The sequence below is a fragment of the Pogoniulus pusillus genome, chromosome 13 (assembly GCF_015220805.1).
Source record: "Pogoniulus pusillus isolate bPogPus1 chromosome 13, bPogPus1.pri, whole genome shotgun sequence".
Taxonomy (NCBI): Eukaryota; Metazoa; Chordata; class Aves; order Piciformes; family Lybiidae; genus Pogoniulus; species Pogoniulus pusillus.
This window is the reverse complement of record NC_087276.1, coordinates 12,926,450-12,945,109: the sequence shown is the minus strand read 5'-3', so window position 1 is coordinate 12,945,109 and position 18,660 is coordinate 12,926,450. Positions and strand designations below refer to the sequence as shown.

The following is an 18,660-nucleotide window of genomic DNA, read 5'->3' as shown; positions in this document are numbered from 1 at the left end:
AGAAGAGGAAACACTGCAAAGCTTCTGTTTCTAGCATCCCGCGAGCTTGAATGGGATGGAGACACCAGTTTATGTGCAATACCAATTTAGTAATGTGGGAGAGCTGATCTGAAACCCAAACTATGCACATGCAGCCGTGGCACTGCACTCAGGGCGGTGGGTGCAAAACCAGCTGCAGGCATGTCCAGCTTTTGGACTAGACCCAAAGCAAGAACTGAGTGTTTTATAGAGGATGAAGAGGGAAATTCCAGCTGTTTGCCTGTTTCACCAGTGTTTATGCAATTCATAGCCTGGTTCCCATGCTGGCATTTGTTTGCTTGAAAGGACTTGGGTGGCTAGAGCAGTTTGTACTATGATTTTCACAGCAACGTTGCAAAGAGATCATGAGGTAAAGAAGTGCTTTAAAGACGTGCACAGAAGCCGCACTTTCCGTCTTAACGGCTTGTCGGATTTTCGCCTGGGACAGCGCAAGAAACAGTAAATAAACAAAGCGTAAAACCGATTAAAAAAGGTTGTCAAGCGTGAGCACGCCCAGTGCCAGCCGGCCGGCCGACTCCGCGTTCTCCCAGGCGCGGAGCTGGGCTGGGCCGCAGGGCAAGGCTGGGGACCGGCCCATCGGCCCTGCGCGGCAGCCATTTTCCCCCGAGCTTGGCCCGGCCCGGCCTTGGCCGCAGTAAGCCACCTCTCGGGCGCGGATCTGCGCCGCAGGCGTGGGGCTGTCACCTCACAGGCTTTGGCCGGGCCAACGGTGGCCAAGGGGAAGCCCAAGGCGGGGCGACGCCTTATGCCGCTTAGGGAAGGCCCCAGGATGGCAGAGCCACCCCGCACCGCCCCTGTGGGCACCTCGGCCGCGCCGGAGCTCTAGACGCCCGGGGTGCCGCCCACCCCCAGCCCAGGGCCGGCCGGGGACGCGGGGCGGCAGCAGGAGGAGCCGTCTCGGGGCCCGGCGCATCACGCCAGGAGGAGGAGCCGGGCAGAGCCGAGGGTGCACTGCGCCTGCTCGGCGCGGCCGGGCCGTCTGCGCACGGGTGTGTGACAGCATAACCAATCTTGGGCCGGGCCCACCCCCGCCGCCGCGCCGCTGATGGGCGTGCGTGCGGGCCAGTGAGGGCCCCAAGTGCCGTTCAAACCCGCGGTGCCGGGGCGGTTACAGCCAGTCGGATGCAGAGGGTGGGTGCTAGGTGGCAGCACGTTCCCAGGCGTCTCCGACGGGCTTTTACTGTGCTCGGGGCGGCGCCGGCGATCAGTGTGTTTGCAGCCGACGGACGGGCCGGGGTCGGGAGTATGGGGGTGAGGTAGGACCGGCCCAGCTGCGGAGGGGAGGCGATCGCGGTTGTTCGGCGAGGCCGGGCCTCCGCGGCGGCGGCGAGGAAGGACGCGAAGCCGGCCAGAGGATGGAGGACAAGAAGGAGGAGGGTGAGGCGGAGATCCAGGAACACGGGCCCGAGCACTGGTTCAGCAAGTGGGAACGGCAGTGCCTGGCCGAGGCCGAGCAGGAGGAGGCACTGGCCCCGGAGCTGCAGGACGAGGCGGCGGCGCAGCCCGAGCACAAGCAACAGAAGCTCTGGCACCTTTTCCAGAACTCGGCCACCGCTGTGGCGCAGCTCTACAAGGGTGAGCACCGCGGGAGGGCCGCGGGCGGCGAGGCCTGGGGAGGCGAGGGCGCTTGCTAGGTGGCTGGGGTGGGACGAAGCTTGGTGGAAGGTGGAGCTCGAGCGCTTTGGGGTTGGGGCTGAAGCAAGACTCGGAGATCTGGCTGCGGAGTGGGGAGTGGGGCGCGGAGCCGTCGGGGTGGGAGTGGGGCCGCGGCGTCACAAAGGGGATGTGGCGGCGAGAGCGGCCTGGGCAGGGGGAGGAGCGGGCTTCCGGCCTGGGGGCTCCGCGCCCGTCCATAGAGGCAGACGGGAAAACAAAATGGCGTGAGGGGAACCGCGGCCGCTGCCCCGACATCACCCTTCGTGGCTTCCAGCGGAGCGGCCTGGGTCAGTCAGGCCCCAGGGTTGGCTCTCGTGTCGGCCTGGCCTGGTCGTCACCCGCCCCAGAGGGGCGGCTGGCGGAAGGGTCGGCCCGAGAGGGTAGCCGTCGGGGCCTAGCAGCTAGCCGGTAGGCAGGGCGCTTCTGCCGAGTGTGGTCTCTGCAGGGGGTCGCGCTGGTAGGGTGCCGGGCGGCGGGAGCAGACCCTGCGAGTGCTAGGGGAGCGGTGGGCTCCGGAGGCGGGGAGGGTGGGTGCAGACCGGGAAGCCCGGCCCTGCCGGCGGCGGCTCTTGACGCCCAGCCCAGGAAAGAAGCTTCGACAAAATGGCGAAGTGAGGGGCTGGCCCCATTGTGCGGCGGGGGCTGCGGGCGGGGGCCGGCCTGGGCGCTTCGCCCACGGGCTGGGGGCGCCGCCGCCGTACCCACTGCTTGGGGCAGGGCCGCCGCCGGCCGGCCCTGCTCGGTCCTGATCCTGACTTGCCTTCAGAAGGTGGAACAAAATGGCGAAACCTAACATGGCCGTTCGGAGTTGGTGACTCCAAAATAAACAGCCTGTGTCCTTCCCTCCCTGCAGACCGGGTGTGCCAGCAGCCGGGGCTCTCCCTCTGGGTCCCCTTCCAGAACGCCGCCACTGCGGTCACCAACCTCTACAAAGGTAAGGGGCTGCCTCTACCCCCTTCCCTGCTCTCTCGGCAGCCCTCCCTGCCTAGCCGGGCCCCACTATGCCTCCTGCCCCAGCTTACTCATAAGCAGGGCCTGTTAATGTCTCTTATTCACCCTGATAAAATCTAACCCGAGACTGCTTCCTGAATCTCTTGAGTTTTCCCAGGGCCACTTTAGCTGACGATAGCTGAATCTTTTCTGTTGCCTCATGTCAGTGACTAATAACTTAAAAGCGGCTTTACTTTGAGACCACTGAAAAAGGATGAATTGAAGGGGAATGCAGTAGTTTGCAAAATAGTTCTTAGACCTCATGGGTTTTGTGTATTTCATGGTATATTGACTGTTGGGCATAACATATGTGCAGTGAAACATAGGCTAGATGCGATGTTTGTGAAAATCTGCATAGATGTTATGTGACAAAGTTTTATCTTCTTGTGACAGTGAGGCTTCTTAAGTAACCTTCCCAGTTTATTTTAGGCACTAGAATGTCATTAGGCTGTGTCCAGGGTGGCTCTAAGAAAGCAGTGTTAGCAAGAACTTAGGTTAAGAGTGCACTCTGCGTGTGCCTGTGCCTTTGTGCTCGTCTGTGTTTGTCAGTATTTGTTTCTGAGTTCAGCTGTTCCTTGGGTTGTCACAGGAATTCTTGTATGTAGTGGAATTGTTCAGTGGTTTCTACCTTGCTGAAAAGGTAGTACAAAGATGGTCTCTATGTTGTCGGAGGCTTAAAGTGGCACAGTATGATTCCCGTTGTTACTATCCTCAGTTTCAAAGAAGGAAGAAACTTTAAAGTTTCAGATTGCTGTTTTTCTGACTTGTAATTTGATTTCCCCTCCCTCCTAGTTGTGGAAAGTGCAGCATTATCTGTGCTCTTATTTGCCTATTTAATTTCTCTCTGTTTTTCTCATTTTGGGTTTGCTTTAAGCAGTTTAACTTGGTAGCTTGTTTGTGATGGCTGATCACGTTTCTGACATATGGACAGAGCAGGCAGGAAATGTCTCTGGCAGTGAGGGTCACATCTACTTGTCTCTTTGCAGAAAGTGCCTTTGAATGTTCTGTGTATGATGGCTCATTAAAGGGGCATCACATCAAATAATAGGGTAGGTGTTGTCCTGAGGGAGTGGGTCATTGGAACGTGGTCTGGGACACTATTCACTTGAATGTGGTGCTAGAGTTAGCAGCAGGTAATGTTAATAAACTGTCTGCAATAATTGCAGGCTTTTTACAGCTGGTATTGTCTCCTTACAGCAGCTTTATTGCAAAGACTTAGGCTATTTATTTTCAGTCAAATGATTTGTTTACTTGCGCTGTAGGTGAGATGAGTCCTATTTTTCTGCAGTAATGTGATTAACAGAAGAATATGTATGTGATGATCAGGGAAACAAAAATTTTAGTAGGAAGCTTTCTTTAGTCACATGTAATAGTTCAAAAAGCAGCACCTGAAAAATCTTTCCTTCAAACAGATCTTGGAGTGCTGAAGTATGTCAGTTACTCGGGCCTAGCATTTTTAATCTTCCAAATATGTGGAAATCTGAGAACATAGCTAGAACCAGCTAGAGGCTGGAATATCAGGGAAGTTGAGATCTCTTAATGGCAGTTTTGCCTTCCCTGTTGATGAATGTGGCTCTTTAAATGCCTCTGTTTCTGACATGCTCAGTAATGTTTGTATTTTGAAGGACTCCGTCAAAACGCTGGATAAATAATTGGTGAACTGAACACCAGAAACTGCCTTTTGCCCTGTTAGCTCACTCTTTATGTGATAACTGGATTTTTGAAGTATGAAAATTCATTTTAACACAAGAGAATAAGTACATCTGAATGTCCACATTTTTTTTCGTTAAAAAAAACCAATAAACAATATCATGCCATGTTGAAGGTCTTGGATCACAGTTTTCTAATTGATGCTGTGATGGAGGCCACATATAAAGACATTTGATATTCTGCATTATGTTAAAGAAGTGAAAGCGTGGCTTGTAACAGTACTTAGAACTTAAGGCTACTGTAGAAAGGCATATATTAGAATAAGACTTAGGAGCGTACAATGTAACTTGGTTTTATTCAAAAAACAGGTTTTGCGGTTTTGCTAATGTTAGTTTCGACTTAGTAAGTGTGGAACGTATGCAGCTTGACTGCTTATTTTTGCCATGAAAATCAAATCTTTTCCAGGGTAATGACCCTTGAAATTTGTCCAGGCTACATCAGTAGCTGGTGTTTGACCTCATTACTAGTTCCTAGTTCTTTGTAAAGTATTCTGGTACACAAGGGAAGGAGGTTATTGACAAAGCTGAGTCCTTCAGTTCTCAGGACCTTCTCATGATATTTCAGGAAGTAATTGAAGAAATGGTTTTCAAATTTGCTCCAAAGTGTTTAGGTAGCTTTTGCTGTGACAGAGCATTGGAGTCTGAGCTGTTGTGGAGAACGAAATGGCTGGAGGAATAATCTGTTATGTTGCTATTGCTTCCACAGGAATTGGCATTTGCAAGTCTTCTGGCCTTTAGACTGCAAAGCAGCATAGGAAAACACTCTTTAAGAGTGCTTAGAAGTAAGATGTTAAATATGCTTTATGTATGCCTTCTCTTCTAAAAGCTGTAAAACTTAACTATGATCAGTTTTGGAGGTGTTTTTTCGGTAGGTTGCTTGAAGTGCTGATCTTTGGTAGTGTAGATTTAGTGTTGTTGTGGACTCTGTGGTGGTGCCTTAGAATACAAGGGTAGATTTCAGTAGTGATTACTTTGGATTTTGAGTGTGAGAACTGAAATACCATGTCTCTGTTTGCCTTTAAACCATTGTCTTGGAGAGCTGTTCTTCAGTCTCTTAATATTGGTCTGGGAGAATGGCTCTTACATTAGACTTGATTAGTAAAGTAAGAATACAGAAAGCTGTTTTAATCAACTCTGCCAGAATTAACACAAATCTACAGAAATGTATCATTAACTTGCATAAAACTGAAATAGCTGTTGGCAAAGCTCTGATAAACCTATGATAAACAAGCTGAGCACTTTTGTGTAGAGAACAGAATGTAACCCACCTGTTACTGTTGACTGAAACTTATTCAACTAGTAGCCAGAAGTGTACTTGCCCAAGTTTGAAAGTTATGTAAAAAGGTGTTTCTTAGAGATGCAGTTATACCTGATGTGCACAGGTAACCAGTTAAATCAATGCAGAATGAAACTGCATTTTGTGGTAGGATTAATTACAAATGTTTCACGATTTTGTATATCAAATATGCAATGGGATCATAAATGGGGAAGGAGACTTTCTCAGACCTTGTGGTATATTGCCTAATTGAAAGGCATTTAGAATACTCACGTTCTATCTAGTGAATTGCCTCTACAACAGAAATTCAAACGAAACTAGAAAGACTCCTCAGAAAACTCAGATTTCTTCAAATTCTTTACTTACTGATCTAGAGAATCAGTTACTCTCTTTGGAGTTACCTGGTAGTGCTGATGCACTTCAAGAGTCTCTTACAGAGCATTGTCTGATGTAAGCACCTTCCTCAGACTGGCAAGCTTAAAGTACGGATTTTTTAGTGTTAATATGTAATAACTTTGCGAACAGTGCAAAAGCACCCAAACAGTGCTTAGTGTTAACCTGATGTATACTGACTGTTGTTCAAGTGGTGCATAAGTTGCTGTTGCCTTTCTGACCTGTAAAAGTGGTAAAATGCCTTAGGTGGTACTGGCTAGGTTTAATGGGACTCTCCTTTAGTGATAGTTAATTTGTTGTGGCTGGCTTGATATTGTTACAATAACCTTTAGAAGATAGACTTCTTTCCAGTGGTTGACAGCAGGCTCTTGGTGATGTGCTGTATTAAGTGTTGCTCTATCTGTAACACTAAAAATTGTTTTCTGTCTTGCAGAAAGTGTGGATGCCCATCAGCGAAGCTTTGATGTAGGAATTCAGATTGGCTATCAACGTCGGAATAAGGATGTGTTAGCTTGGGTTAAAAAACGCAGAAGAACTATTCGTAGAGAAGACTTGATCAGCTTTCTATGTGGAAAAGTTCCTCCTCCAAGAAATTCTAGAGCTCCCCCAAGATTGACTGTAGTATCCCCTAACCGAGCTACTTCAACAGAAACTAGCTCGTCTGTAGAGACTGATTTGCAACCCTTCCGTGAAGCCATAGCTCTGCATGGTAACAGCAATTTTTTTCAATACTTGGTTAAAATTGGGTGGGGGTTCTTAAAGCATGTCTGGCTCTTGGACATTGTTGGTGATCATAGCATGTTATGTACCTGATATTCCAGCTGAGTATATCTCTTTCATTCTCTATGGGAGTTTTTTGCATGCATAAGGCATGTTAGTTAATAAAGTTGCACAGGCAAATACTTTGAATTAGGAAAAAGTAGTGTATAGAAGTGAAGCTTGGATCTGTAATAGTCTACAGCTGTGAACTTTTCATAGTGTTTTTGAATCATGAAGAGACTTGACATTTGTACCGATGCGAAAGCAAACTAAGCTCTCGAAAAGTGATAATACTCTTCTAGTGACTAGTTAAACATTAAGATTTGTCTAGTAGCAAATTTTTGTGGGATTAGGTAGGCAATTTAATCCAAGCTTCTATCTCCTAGGGTACTGTACATCACTCTAGGACTTCTGTTATGCACTGGATAATATAGTTCAGTGGTCTACTTAAAGTACCTAGGGAAGGGTACTTCACTTGCACATCATTGCAATAATTGAGTCCTCTTAGAACTGTTCAAGTTCACTTCCAAACTTGGCTTCCAGTGCTGTACTGAATTTTCTTCCTTGCAGTACGGTAATGTTGGTGGTGTATCTTTTTTTCCTTCAGTTATGAATATTCAGTAGCTTGTGTTGGACTGTTACCTAGCAAGTGATGAGGAAAAATGTGCTTTAAATTGCTCCTGAGGTGAAATGAAGCAGTTAATGTGTGAGTTTTGTCTTCTGAGTTATAAAGAGTAGCAGGTCTCTTGAGGTATATACAGTAGACCATTCTAAAAGCAAAAATAAATCTACCTAGAAGTGTAATCTATAAAACTTAAATTATTTTTTACTGTTTTGCTGTTCCCAGTGAGGAGTGGGATTAATGAGTTAGTGAATTCCTGAAAATGTAGCCTTTGCTTCTATGCTGTTGGTTTGTTTTTTTTTTCAGGATATGAGAGCCAGATGCCGTTGCTATCTAGGTGTCAGCCTAATTCTGGCATTGTTTGCTGCTCTGTGGCCATTTAAATCATGCATTCTTTCACTCAGTCATGTAGTTTTTGGCTGTTGTTTCTTCTCATATTGGAAGCTGGCTAGAGAATTCTGCATGCTAATATTGGTACATTGGTAAAGCTTATTTCATGAGAAGAAGCTGCATGAGTTGGCTTTCACCTGATAGAGCTGATAGTCACTCTTTAAAAAATATTTTTTCTGAAACTAGTTGCATCTGGTTTGGCTGAAACTACAAAGGCTTACTTTCAGGTGAGTAAGCTAGGTAGACTCACTGTAGCACAGAGAGCTCTTGAGCAAACTTGAGGCATTTTTATTAGTAATATGGCTTTTTAAAATATCCTGATAATGCTTCTTTAACATCTACTTTATATCAGGGTGGTTATGGATGTCACTTCTCCATAGCAAGGGAGCCTGAACCATGAGTTTCAAAGTTTTCCTAGTACAGGGTCATGAGGACTGTAGGAAGCTCTCAGTTCCATACTGGTACTGCAGAGGCTAGAAATGCACTCTTCATCAGCTGGTTGACAAGATTATGTGTCAATCACTTTCTGGATTAGGTTCTCCTGATACGGCTTTCAATCTGGTCTTTGACAGTAATGCTTTTGTGCTAATCTTTAGGTGACTGGGTTTGTATTTGGTCTTGTAACTTTTTTGGTTACTGTCCATAATGTCTGCATTCCTTCAGCTTCTCCCCTCCTTTCCTTAATATTAAAGGAAGTTGTGATTAAACTGTCTCCTGACTATTTTCCTATTTATTAGACGGCTTTTCAGAACAGTTTTGATTTTCAAACCTGTGTAGGCTCCTCAGGTATGTGGAAATTAATGTCCTCCGTAGGACTTTGTTTTCATGTTTATCAGGCAGCTTAAAAATGATCTATTGCCTCTAGGTGTTGTGAGGAAACATGAGAAGCCCTGATGATAATGAGTAGAAGTCTCAGCAAGTGCTCAGGATTGAGGATTTAAGGGGAGTTTTTGGCTGGCATGTGAAGGAGTTAGGCATTGCCTTGGGCTGGTAGGCTTCCCGTAGAAAGCGCATTTCACTGTGGGTAACATGGGCAAGCTTAATTAGATTTAAGGGATAGTGCTAAAACTTTGCTCTGATCAAGGCTGCTTTTAGTGAAGCAGGGATAGGTATGAATCTGCAGCACCAAGCTCTCTGGAAGCAGGCTTAGTGACTTCTTGGAAGTAGGCAGTCACACAGGTCTAAAGCCCACTTGCTAATCTTGCTCTATGATGGACTAAATACCCGTGCTTTGATCATGTAATCTAAATGCTTCATAATCGCATCTAAAAAGTTGTGACAGAAGCTGTGATAACAAAGTAGCTAATAAAATGTTTCCTGAAATATCAAACAGGTCTAGATACATGCCCTTAGACTAAAACATTAGTGAAGAGTATCTTTGATACCAGTATTGTCTTTAAACTCAATGTTGCATCAGACATTTGTTGAAATTGTATTTTTTGCCTTCTGACTCAAACCTTACATATACCTTGCAGTGCTGTAAGACATTGTTACATTAGTTATCAGTGGTCCTTGTGTTGTACAGAAACTTTAGTCTCTACTGTTCTGCTTTCAAAACTTGTTAAAGTAGCTAAAGGCAAAAGTGATCACGATTAAACAACTACACTGACAACGTTTGTGCAATCTGCCTTCTAACTATGGCACTGCTGTGCAGCTGTTACTGAAAGCTTTAGTGTAACTTAAGGGTACTTAAGAATGCATTGTTGGAACTAGAAGCCTCTTGAGAGACTAAACTGACAACTAAAAATCTCTGCCCTTAATAGCAGCTTTCCATTATTAGTGTGCTGATCGGTAACCTTTGAAATAAAACATGGTTGGAAACTTGAACTGTGAATACCTGAAATTAAAGCCTTCAAGAAAAGCTGAGTGGTTAGTTCAAGGTAATACAAGCCTTTTCACTCAAGTTCAAGTGCGTATTTCTGAAACTTTATGAACTCTGCATTAAAGTTTGGTGTATTAAGATGTGGTAGTAGAAGATAAGTACCTTGTATTGTTCAACGTTTCAAATATAGTCAGATTTTAAACTTCCACCAGTCCTTAAAATGTCACTGCAGTTAGCATAGGTATAGATGTGTTGTCGTATACTTTCTGGATGTATTGCTATATCCAGTTCTGGAAGAGAAGAGTTTCACATGACAGAATCGCATCAACTGAGCTAATAGTCATAAGATTCCCAAAAGCTGACATGTGCTGGGTCACATTCTAACTGGCTGTTTAGCATACTAAACCTTGTAGTGCTAGGGGCTGCATATGTCCATGCTTGAAATGATGCTTTGGTCTGCTAATGTGGAACGTGCTCCACGCTTTACAACTCTACCCAGTGTACTAGGAGGAGACGCAGTGATTTGAGGAATTAGCAACCCTTTGAAAACAATGGCTGAAATGCCTTAGACTTGAACATTCCTAACTAAACATGTGAATAGGCAAGAGCACAATGAGGGAGTGTTAGTTCTTTTGCTCCTTGGCTTTAGTGGTGATGCCTTATCATTAATGTGATTCAGTCTTTTTTTTTGGGGGGTCAGGGAAAACCCTTGCTTTAGCAGTGTGTGGTTTGACCCTTTTAAAGAGCTTCATTTTCCATTAGGCCTGCTTATTCTTTTCTTAAAATGTTAAATTGGAGTAAAGCATTAGCAGTTATTAGAATGGAGAAGCAGTAGAAAAAGCATTAGGAGACCAGAGATCAGTCACTTCGGAAGTTTAATTTAAAGGTTGTGTGTATATATAGCTATCAGAGTCGTGTTTTGATATGTACTGCTAAAACTTGCTCAGAGCTGTACTGTGAAAGGGTGAGCGTGACGTAGAGGAGTGACAAGGATCAATCTGCATGCTGCATTCTGTTTATCTGGGGTTATTAACTAACTCCTGTTTTAGTCATACTTGTCTAAGCATGAATGTTCGTTTTGATACTTCCTGATGTAAAACTTCTGGAAAACAATAGTTAAATAGTAGTACTATACTGAAAAGTAGTTTTCCAGCATATTATGCTGTGCTAGTGACCTGAATAACAGAGTTATAGTGCAGATGAAACAAAATTTTGTTTGCTAGGCCAGTGTTGTACTAGTTTTGAGTTGACAGTTCTAAGCGTGTTGTTCCGTGAACTACACGCTTAGCTAAGATTTCTAATCACGTGATAGTTCTGAAGAGTGCTTTAGTTATAAGTTGGCTAGTTTTTTTTTTTTTATTATTCACTGCAGCTTTCTCATAGTGCTGTAGTAAATGCTTTAGAATATAGCTTCAATAAGTACTTTTTGGTGAAATTACCTGCTACAAAACACCATGTTGCTGATGACAAAGATATGGCAGGAAAGAGAATGTAATAAGGACTGCACAGTATTCCAGTTATGTCCTCCACATCAATCCTTTCAAGTTCAAAAAAGAGAGACTTTTGTTTGTTCTTAAAGGCCTCTATTAAAAGATGTCTCTGTAGGAATGAGTGACTTTGGAGGTGATCATGAGCTCCTGAATAAAGTACAGACATTGCTTGAATCTCTTCTGTTTGTATAGACAAAATTGATGTGCCTGTGAGTAGGTCATGTAAATCACAGTATAGAAATTTGAGGTTGTGAAATGGTGCTGCTAACAGTCATGTCATCTTAACTACTTCCTAGTAGCTTTCTTGCTGCCCTCAGAGTTCAATGCTTTGAGAAGAGGTCTTAGCATCCACTGAAAAGTCAAAATAACTCACGGTGAATATTTTCTGAGATTTCCTCTTTGCATTACAACTTTCCAAGAAGAATTTGACTGTGGATCACAGCTCCTGAAACGTGTTTTCTGTCAGCAAAGATCTTTTTAGTTGCGTTGCTGTTTGTCATTGCTGAAATGGCAACTTGATGCAAGGCAAACTTGAAATATTTCCTTTCCAACTCTTCCATATTAGCTTGATCACACACTTCTCAACTGAGCTGAATGTTTTGTTGGACAGTTCTGCTCTCCTGGATTGACGTTTAGTGCTATGTAACAAGGTCAGCTGCCAGTAGCGGAGACCAAATTGTCACTCAGCCTATTGGAATACTGGGTAATGACTGTTACCAGTTCAGCATTAAATACCTGTGTAAGATGCAAGATAAAACTGCAACTAGAAGTTGTGTTGTGATGCAATATCCTTGTACTCCTCTCTTTGTAGAAATTAATTCAGTACTCCTCCTCTGCTTTTTGAAAACCAGGTTTGTTTGAAGATTTTAATGTCTTGTCTCCTCAAGGTTGTTTGTATATTTAAATGTACAGTGATTCAGTGTAACCTATATATTGGTAAGTCAATGCCTGCTTGAGGCATTGCTTGCAAACCTTGGCAGACTGGTTTAGAATACACTGCAGCATATTACACGTGCATATTTTTAATCTGGCTTTTGTATCTATTTAAAATAAATGTTTCTTCTTGAAGGCTCTACTTAAATGGTATTTGACTGATGCCATGAAAGAATTCTCATATGAGTCAGTTTTGGGGTTTATTTATAATAATTTCATTACTTGGGCATGAGATGTAATGAAAAGATGTCATGATAAAGCTGAATTAGTATATTGGCCATTTGATTATGGGTTATAAAAAAAAAAAAAAAGACTAAATGACAAGTGGTGAAGTGATGTAAATGGTGGACTTAGTGGAAGTAACAACACTGGACTTGTATGTTCAGAGCAATTTTTCTTGGAGTGTAGTGATGTGGGGGAAATATCTGCAGTCAGTTTGGATTTGAAACAATGTCACTTCCTGTGCCTGGTCAAATATTTATTTTCCAGTTGAAATGTAGAAAATGAAGCAATGTTCTTTTACTGTATGTCATGCCAGCTGATATTAAACTTGCTCCTGTCTTTAAATTGTGAAGTGATTTGTTACCTGCCCAAATTCTGCATATTGGTAATTTAACCAAGTAACAGCTTCTGAATTTTTTTTTCTTGTACATATGTCATCAGTAAGCTGCTTTGTGTTCTCTTGTAAATGTGTAGGAACCTGTTTTCATAATGGTTTTGAATTTAAACTTGGCCATAACCCTGGGAGTACTGAAACCATGTTTCTGAATTGCCTTTTAACTAAGACAGCTTCTGCTATTTACATACTGTTATTGTGAATGAAAGATAACTTTAATATGACCCCTAGGGTCCTTATCAGACTTCATATTCTGCTTCTGAGTCATGTTGGAGCACCACTTAGAGCTGTAACAAAAAGATCTAAGAAGGTGTCAATGGCTAGTGACTTTTGCAGTGGTTGTACATAGTGCCCATCCAGTCTGTAGGTATATACCTATCCTGGGCTATTGCAGGATCTAAACTTTGTGTTCAACAGTACAGTAGAGTGGCATTGGTTGGCCTGTTCTATGCTTACTTGTGTATCAACCAGCCATTGCTGCAGGTGGCTTCAGAATTTGTCTTCTATTTCTGCCTTTTGGCAACTGATCTACAGGTTCCTTCATCGAGGCTTTGTAGTTATTTATTTGGGCTGTTGCACTATATATGAAGGAAAATGTGTATTAAATAGCTTTGTACACACAAGAAGTATGGTGGCTGGACAAAGGTCTAGAGAGAGAATCTGTGAGAGCTAAACACTTGAAGGTTATTAGACAAATACTCCTGGACAGCCTAGTGTTTGCTTGTTGTTAAAGCTGTAAAATGATATAGATGTAGGGTCTTGTTGTGCTGTTCCTAGTGTTTCTGCATGGATTTTGCTTTTTCTATGTGCTTTTTACTAGCACAGGTTTGAAGCAGTTAGAAAAGATGTTTGTATCATCTCTGAGCTACTGTTTCTCTGCAGATACCCTCAGAGCTCCAAATAGAGAATTGTTAGGCTTTCATGTACTAACCTTTAAACTTGTGGAGTCTCTTGCTTTTGCAAAAGTGTAATGGTGTAACACAAGTGAAGACAAAGTTTGACTTGCTATGTAGCTCATTGTGTTCTTGTTTATGGCCTTCAAGACATAGTTTGGTTTAAGTAATCTTCATGCATAATGTGAACAGAAACTGGAGTAATTACAGGTCACTTGTGGCATTGTTTTGGGTCAGATCTGTCCCACAATTTTGGAGAATTGTCCTGTGGGCTTGCTTAGTTTATTTTTAGGTGCTGTTTTGAGTTCTGTTAAATGTACTGGCTGCTAGCAGCAACCATGAAATAAAGGTTTTATTTAAAAACTAGCTGTGGTATACAGCTGTCCGAGATCATCTCTCCTGCTGCAGTTTTCTTCAGAACTACAATGACTTGAGGGGGAGTGAAAGAGAGCAGGGTGGTGGTGTCTGAAACAAGACCAAGTCAGGTCAGCCTGGAAAGTCCTTGGTTGGGGATCTTTTTTTCCTTCTGTGTAACTACTGCTGTAGTGTGAAGCTTAACAGCTTGAAATAGTCTGTTTTTGAGTGTGTATATGTACTTCAAATAGCTTGCCATGCTTATGGAGCTAGTGTTTCCTAGCCTGTTGTAGCCCAGTGTATGGGCTCATTTTTGATGTCACAAGAAGCCAGTTCTAGCAATTGCTAGATTTTTATATGGACTAAAAGCTGGGAAGGTGTGGTCTGGACTTCAAATAAGTGTGGAATAAATAACAGGTTGAGGTGCCTTTAACATTACTAGAAGCCAAATGTCATCCCTTCTGCCGCACATGGGAAATAAACTTTCTTTACTGTTTGATCTAAATACTCTTTCTTTTTTTCCCCTAGGTCTTAGTGGTGCAATGGCTAGTATAAGTGTTCGCTCAAGTACCCCAGGCTCGCCCACTCACGTGAGCAGTGGCTCCAATGCTAGTCGAAGGAGAAATGGACTCCATGATGTTGATTTGAACACTTTCATATCAGAAGAAATGGCACTCCACTTGGACAATGGTGGAACTAGAAAGCGTACCTCAGCCCAGTGTGGCGATGTCATTACAGACTCACCAACTCATAAACGCAACAGAATGATCTAAACTGCAAAAATTTCAAACCCACCATGCTGCTTGAAAGCCACTTGATCCTCAGAGTGCTATTGAAAAGGAAACATGAGGCCATCTTTCCATATTCACTGTTTAAGACAAATGAATTCAATAATTGCCATAAAGGAAATTTTAGATATTACATTAGATGCCTCTTGTAACTGCGGCTTTCTTAAACTATATTCTTAGCAGAGGACATCAGATATTGTGTAGTAGTTAGCAAGATCATCATAGGCAAACATGTATCCGTTCCAAGGCTAAAAGTGACCTTACTTGTATTAAAGGGAAAGGAAATTTCAGATGTTTATTTGGTTATAGAATGCTTTTTTTTTGTCCTTATTTCCTGCTGTGTTGAGTATTTGCTTAAACAGTATTGCCAGTTTGACTGAAACTGTCTACAACATGACTTGGCATCTTTGTCAAAACTGCAGGCTTCCATTTTTGCAGCACTGTACCATGCACCTAGTTTCTATATAGTAACAGTGTGCAAGTTATAAATATTGGACTGTACCCTTTTTTAGTTTTAAAAGCAGTTGATAATTCTGGTGATTGTGTGATAATGTAAAGAGGTGCTATGATGGTCATGCAATTAATACTTAATATTGAGTCAGTACAAGGATCTTTATTGGGTTCACTTTGTGTGTTTTAGTGCTCCAAAGTAGCAATATTAAACTTTTCCCCAATTAACTTCATAGACTTTAAAATCAGTTGGAGAAATTATATGTACTTATTGGTATTATCCTTGTGGTAATCTTATACAGTGCAGAATGCACCAGTGCTGACCTAAATTTAGAGAAAGATGTCCTGTTATTGGGAAATAGGCTTTTCTGTTCAGTATTAGTGAAGGGTAGGTTTTGTGTACACCCATATCCCACTTTACATTTCTTGTGCGGTAATTAATTGCCCATTGCTGGGGAGGGGTGGGAGGAGAGGGAATGAGGGGGAATAGTTGGAGAAGGGGTGTGTTCTAACAAGTAAGACTTCTGGTCACACGTGGAAGCTTTGGACTAACTTGAATGAGGTTCTGTGTGATGCCATCTCCTTCAGGAGGGAGTGACACGCAGGTTCTGTGAAGTGCTAAGAAAATAATTTAAAACTGGAAGTTGATTATAAAGCTCTGGATAAACATGCCGTAAGGATGTATTAAACAGGATAAATGGCTTTCTCTTTGTGTTCAGCTTACATTCATGGGATTGAACTCTGGCTGCCATAACTTAAGCATAATTAAAAACTGAACTAGAGATCAAGACTGATCTGCTATTGAGTTTCTGAACGGGGAAGGATATGTGTCAGTCTCAGAGTGTCTTAACTACTTTTACACGTAGATGCAGCAAGTAGGTGGAGAGCTCTGACTTTTGGGGCCTCTAAATCTTGCCTAGGAAGGTGATAATACAGGAGGACTAAGGAAATTAAGAGCTCCAAACCTGCAAGCTAGGAAGGGGTGTTTAGTATCGATGGTATGCATGCTTTAACTGGAAGCACAGGCTGATTCTTGAATGATCCACAGCTATGCTGGATTCACAATACAAAAGATTGTGCAGTACTAGCTAAGTTAAGGCACTTTGAGCTTCATGTTTAATACACAGCTCTTCAAGACTTTTGCTTATGTGCTGCTTGTAGAGTTGGATCTTTTTTATATTATCTTCCCTGTTTGAAGCAGATTTCACTGTAGATTTGCTCTTTTACCCTGGTGTCCTCTCACTGGTATTCTGTAGTCAAGGCAAGACAGCAATGATGTCTTAAATTCTCAGAATTCAAGGCTCTTTACTGAGAGCATGATTTTCTTGCTTTGTGGTGCTTCCATCAGTTTTCTTTACATTGAAGAGCTCTTGAAGATGTCAGCAGTGGCACTATACTGAATCTAGAGGGTCTGTAGTTCATGGACAAGTGTAAGAGCTGTCCAAAGCAGGATGGTAAGAGCTGTTCAGAGCCCCCACCTTTGTTACATAGCTGAACTTGCACATCACCCGAAGACTCAGCATACATTAGTTTCAGTTACTGCTATTAACTACGATTCATAAGACTTATGTAAAATATTAATACTGCATAAAGCTAGTTTTCACTTGGAGACTGCATTTTCAACAAAGATTTTTTGAAGGTGGTGTCTAAATATCTGTTTGTATTTATTAAGCTGTTGGCAGAGGGATTTCTTTTTCTGTTCCAAAAGAAAAATCTTGAATCCTGAGCAGGAAGCATGTGTTGAGAACCATTCTTCAGCTCTTGTTTATTCATTAACAGGCTTGTACAATTAGGATGCTTATGCTCTGCAACTTCTAACACTTTACTGTTACATGTGGTAAAGGTAACAGCATATTTGTATCAGTTCTGCATATATGGGCTGCTGAGCTGTAACAGTGTTTCTGGTGTAGCCCAAATATACAGAGCCTGTTGAGATTACTTCTCTTCCTTACAGTGAAATAAGTCTTCTTTATGCTTTTAAGCATTAATTCAGTCTAGTACCATCTAAAATGAAATTTGGCTTTTTTGATTTGTGCCACTTTTTTTCTTTGAGAGAAAGCAGGCTTAGATACCAAACTGTTTTTTTTTAATGTGTGGGGTTTTTTTTGCTTATACCTTAAATATTTGGCATATTTTCGATTGTTTTTCATTTAGCCCCAACTGTCATTTGTTAACCTCTGCCAGAATGATCAAAAAATGCATGTATTCAGCTGGTAAACACAAGAACAGGTTGTTTTAAAAAAAAAAAGTCCAGTACCTGTTGCTTTGAAGATTATTTCTTGTGCCAGTGTAGGAAATTGACATTTCTGGAAATAACTTTCAGCTATAATCCAAACTATAGCTCCTAGAGTCAGAAATGAGTTGATTTTTCTGTAAGAAACACTGAGTTGAGAATTGTTTAGTTGGGTAAAAATGGTGCTTAATTTTGCTTTCTCCTATGAATCGTACAGTTGACCGGTCTCTTCTCCATGTACATCAAATCTAACATGAATGTGCGGCAAGTTACATAAAGTACATCCTGCACTGAAGCTACTGAGCTTGGCTTGCTTATTAATGAAGTAAGTTTTAAATGTTAAATTTAAATCTATATTACAATAAAGAAATGCAAAAATGATTTTGGCTGAAACTGAAGTCCTGCAGTTAAACTTACTTTCAAATGTGGTTTACCCAGCTGGAGTAATAGAAACTCTAAGGCATAATAAACCTAATAAAAAAAATACAATGAATCAGGCTGCTTTGTAGTTCTTTAAGTTTTGTACAGTCCATCAGTAAACCCAAACCCAGATATGGTTAGTGAGAGTTGCCAGGGCTACTTGGTTATGCAGAGTGAACTTGGCTTGTAGGATTGCAATCTTATGGTAGCTGTTCAGTCTGGCTATGCCGAAGAGACTTTTTTCTCTGTTTTGTGACTAAGGAAGATATTCATAGTTGGGGTGTTCTGTGGCATTTGTATGAGATGTTTTGCAGAGTTTAAAATCATTAATGCTTAGGAAAAGCATCTTAAGGTATGCCACTTAACTTCCTAAAGAGATTTTAAGTGGTATTGACTTAAAAAGTAGAGCTTTCCAATCTCTTGCAAAACTCTAGACTTCAGTGAAGTTAGGTGCTTTAATCAGTAGCTTTTCCTGCAGCAAACTATTTTCTCCTCTATCAAGCAGGTCTTTGAATTTTGTCATGAAGGAAAGCTTTATTTCACAGGAGCCTTTAAGTTGGTGTCTATTTTTTATTTCACTTCTTGCCAGGGGAAAGTTCCAGTGGGCATTTGGAAAGCGTTATGTGGCTTGAAATAGCATCATCTTTCAAATGTTAGCCTAGAGCTAGTAGTAGGATGTTGGCAGACTTGAGGAATGCACACCTGAGATGTTCCACTGAGTTCACCCCACTGGGTGGGGCTGAAGTGGTTTGAGCAGCCACTGTGGCTTGCTCCTTCTAGAGCCTCTGGTTGTTTGAGGCAATGAGGAAGGCACAGGCACTTGTCAG

The 18,660-nt window shown here is 42.4% G+C and overlaps 1 protein-coding gene across 1 annotated transcript; it reads left to right on the top strand.

Annotated features, from left to right (window-relative positions):
• The first annotated feature begins 1,076 nt into the window (after positions 1–1,076).
• HAPSTR1 (HUWE1 associated protein modifying stress responses) lies at positions 1,077–17,906 on the top strand. Its single transcript, XM_064153025.1, has 4 exons — positions 1,077–1,614; positions 2,549–2,629; positions 6,497–6,772; positions 14,471–17,906. Exons 1-4 carry the CDS (start codon positions 1,395–1,397, stop codon positions 14,713–14,715), a joined length of 822 nt encoding a protein of 273 aa, XP_064009095.1. The 5' UTR covers positions 1,077–1,394; the 3' UTR covers positions 14,716–17,906.
• The last annotated feature ends 754 nt before the right edge of the window (positions 17,907–18,660 follow it).

Excerpts from the sequence above, each read along its gene's own strand:
- HAPSTR1 (XM_064153025.1), top strand. The coding sequence starts at position 1,395 with ATGGAGGACAAGAAGGAGGAGGGTGAGGCGGAGATCCAGGAACACGGG. Across the intron at positions 1,615-2,548 it reads TGTGGCGCAGCTCTACAAGG|ACCGGGTGTGCCAGCAGCCG; the intron begins GTGAGCACCGCG and ends CCCTCCCTGCAG. Across the intron at positions 2,630-6,496 it reads GGTCACCAACCTCTACAAAG|AAAGTGTGGATGCCCATCAG; the intron begins GTAAGGGGCTGC and ends TCTGTCTTGCAG.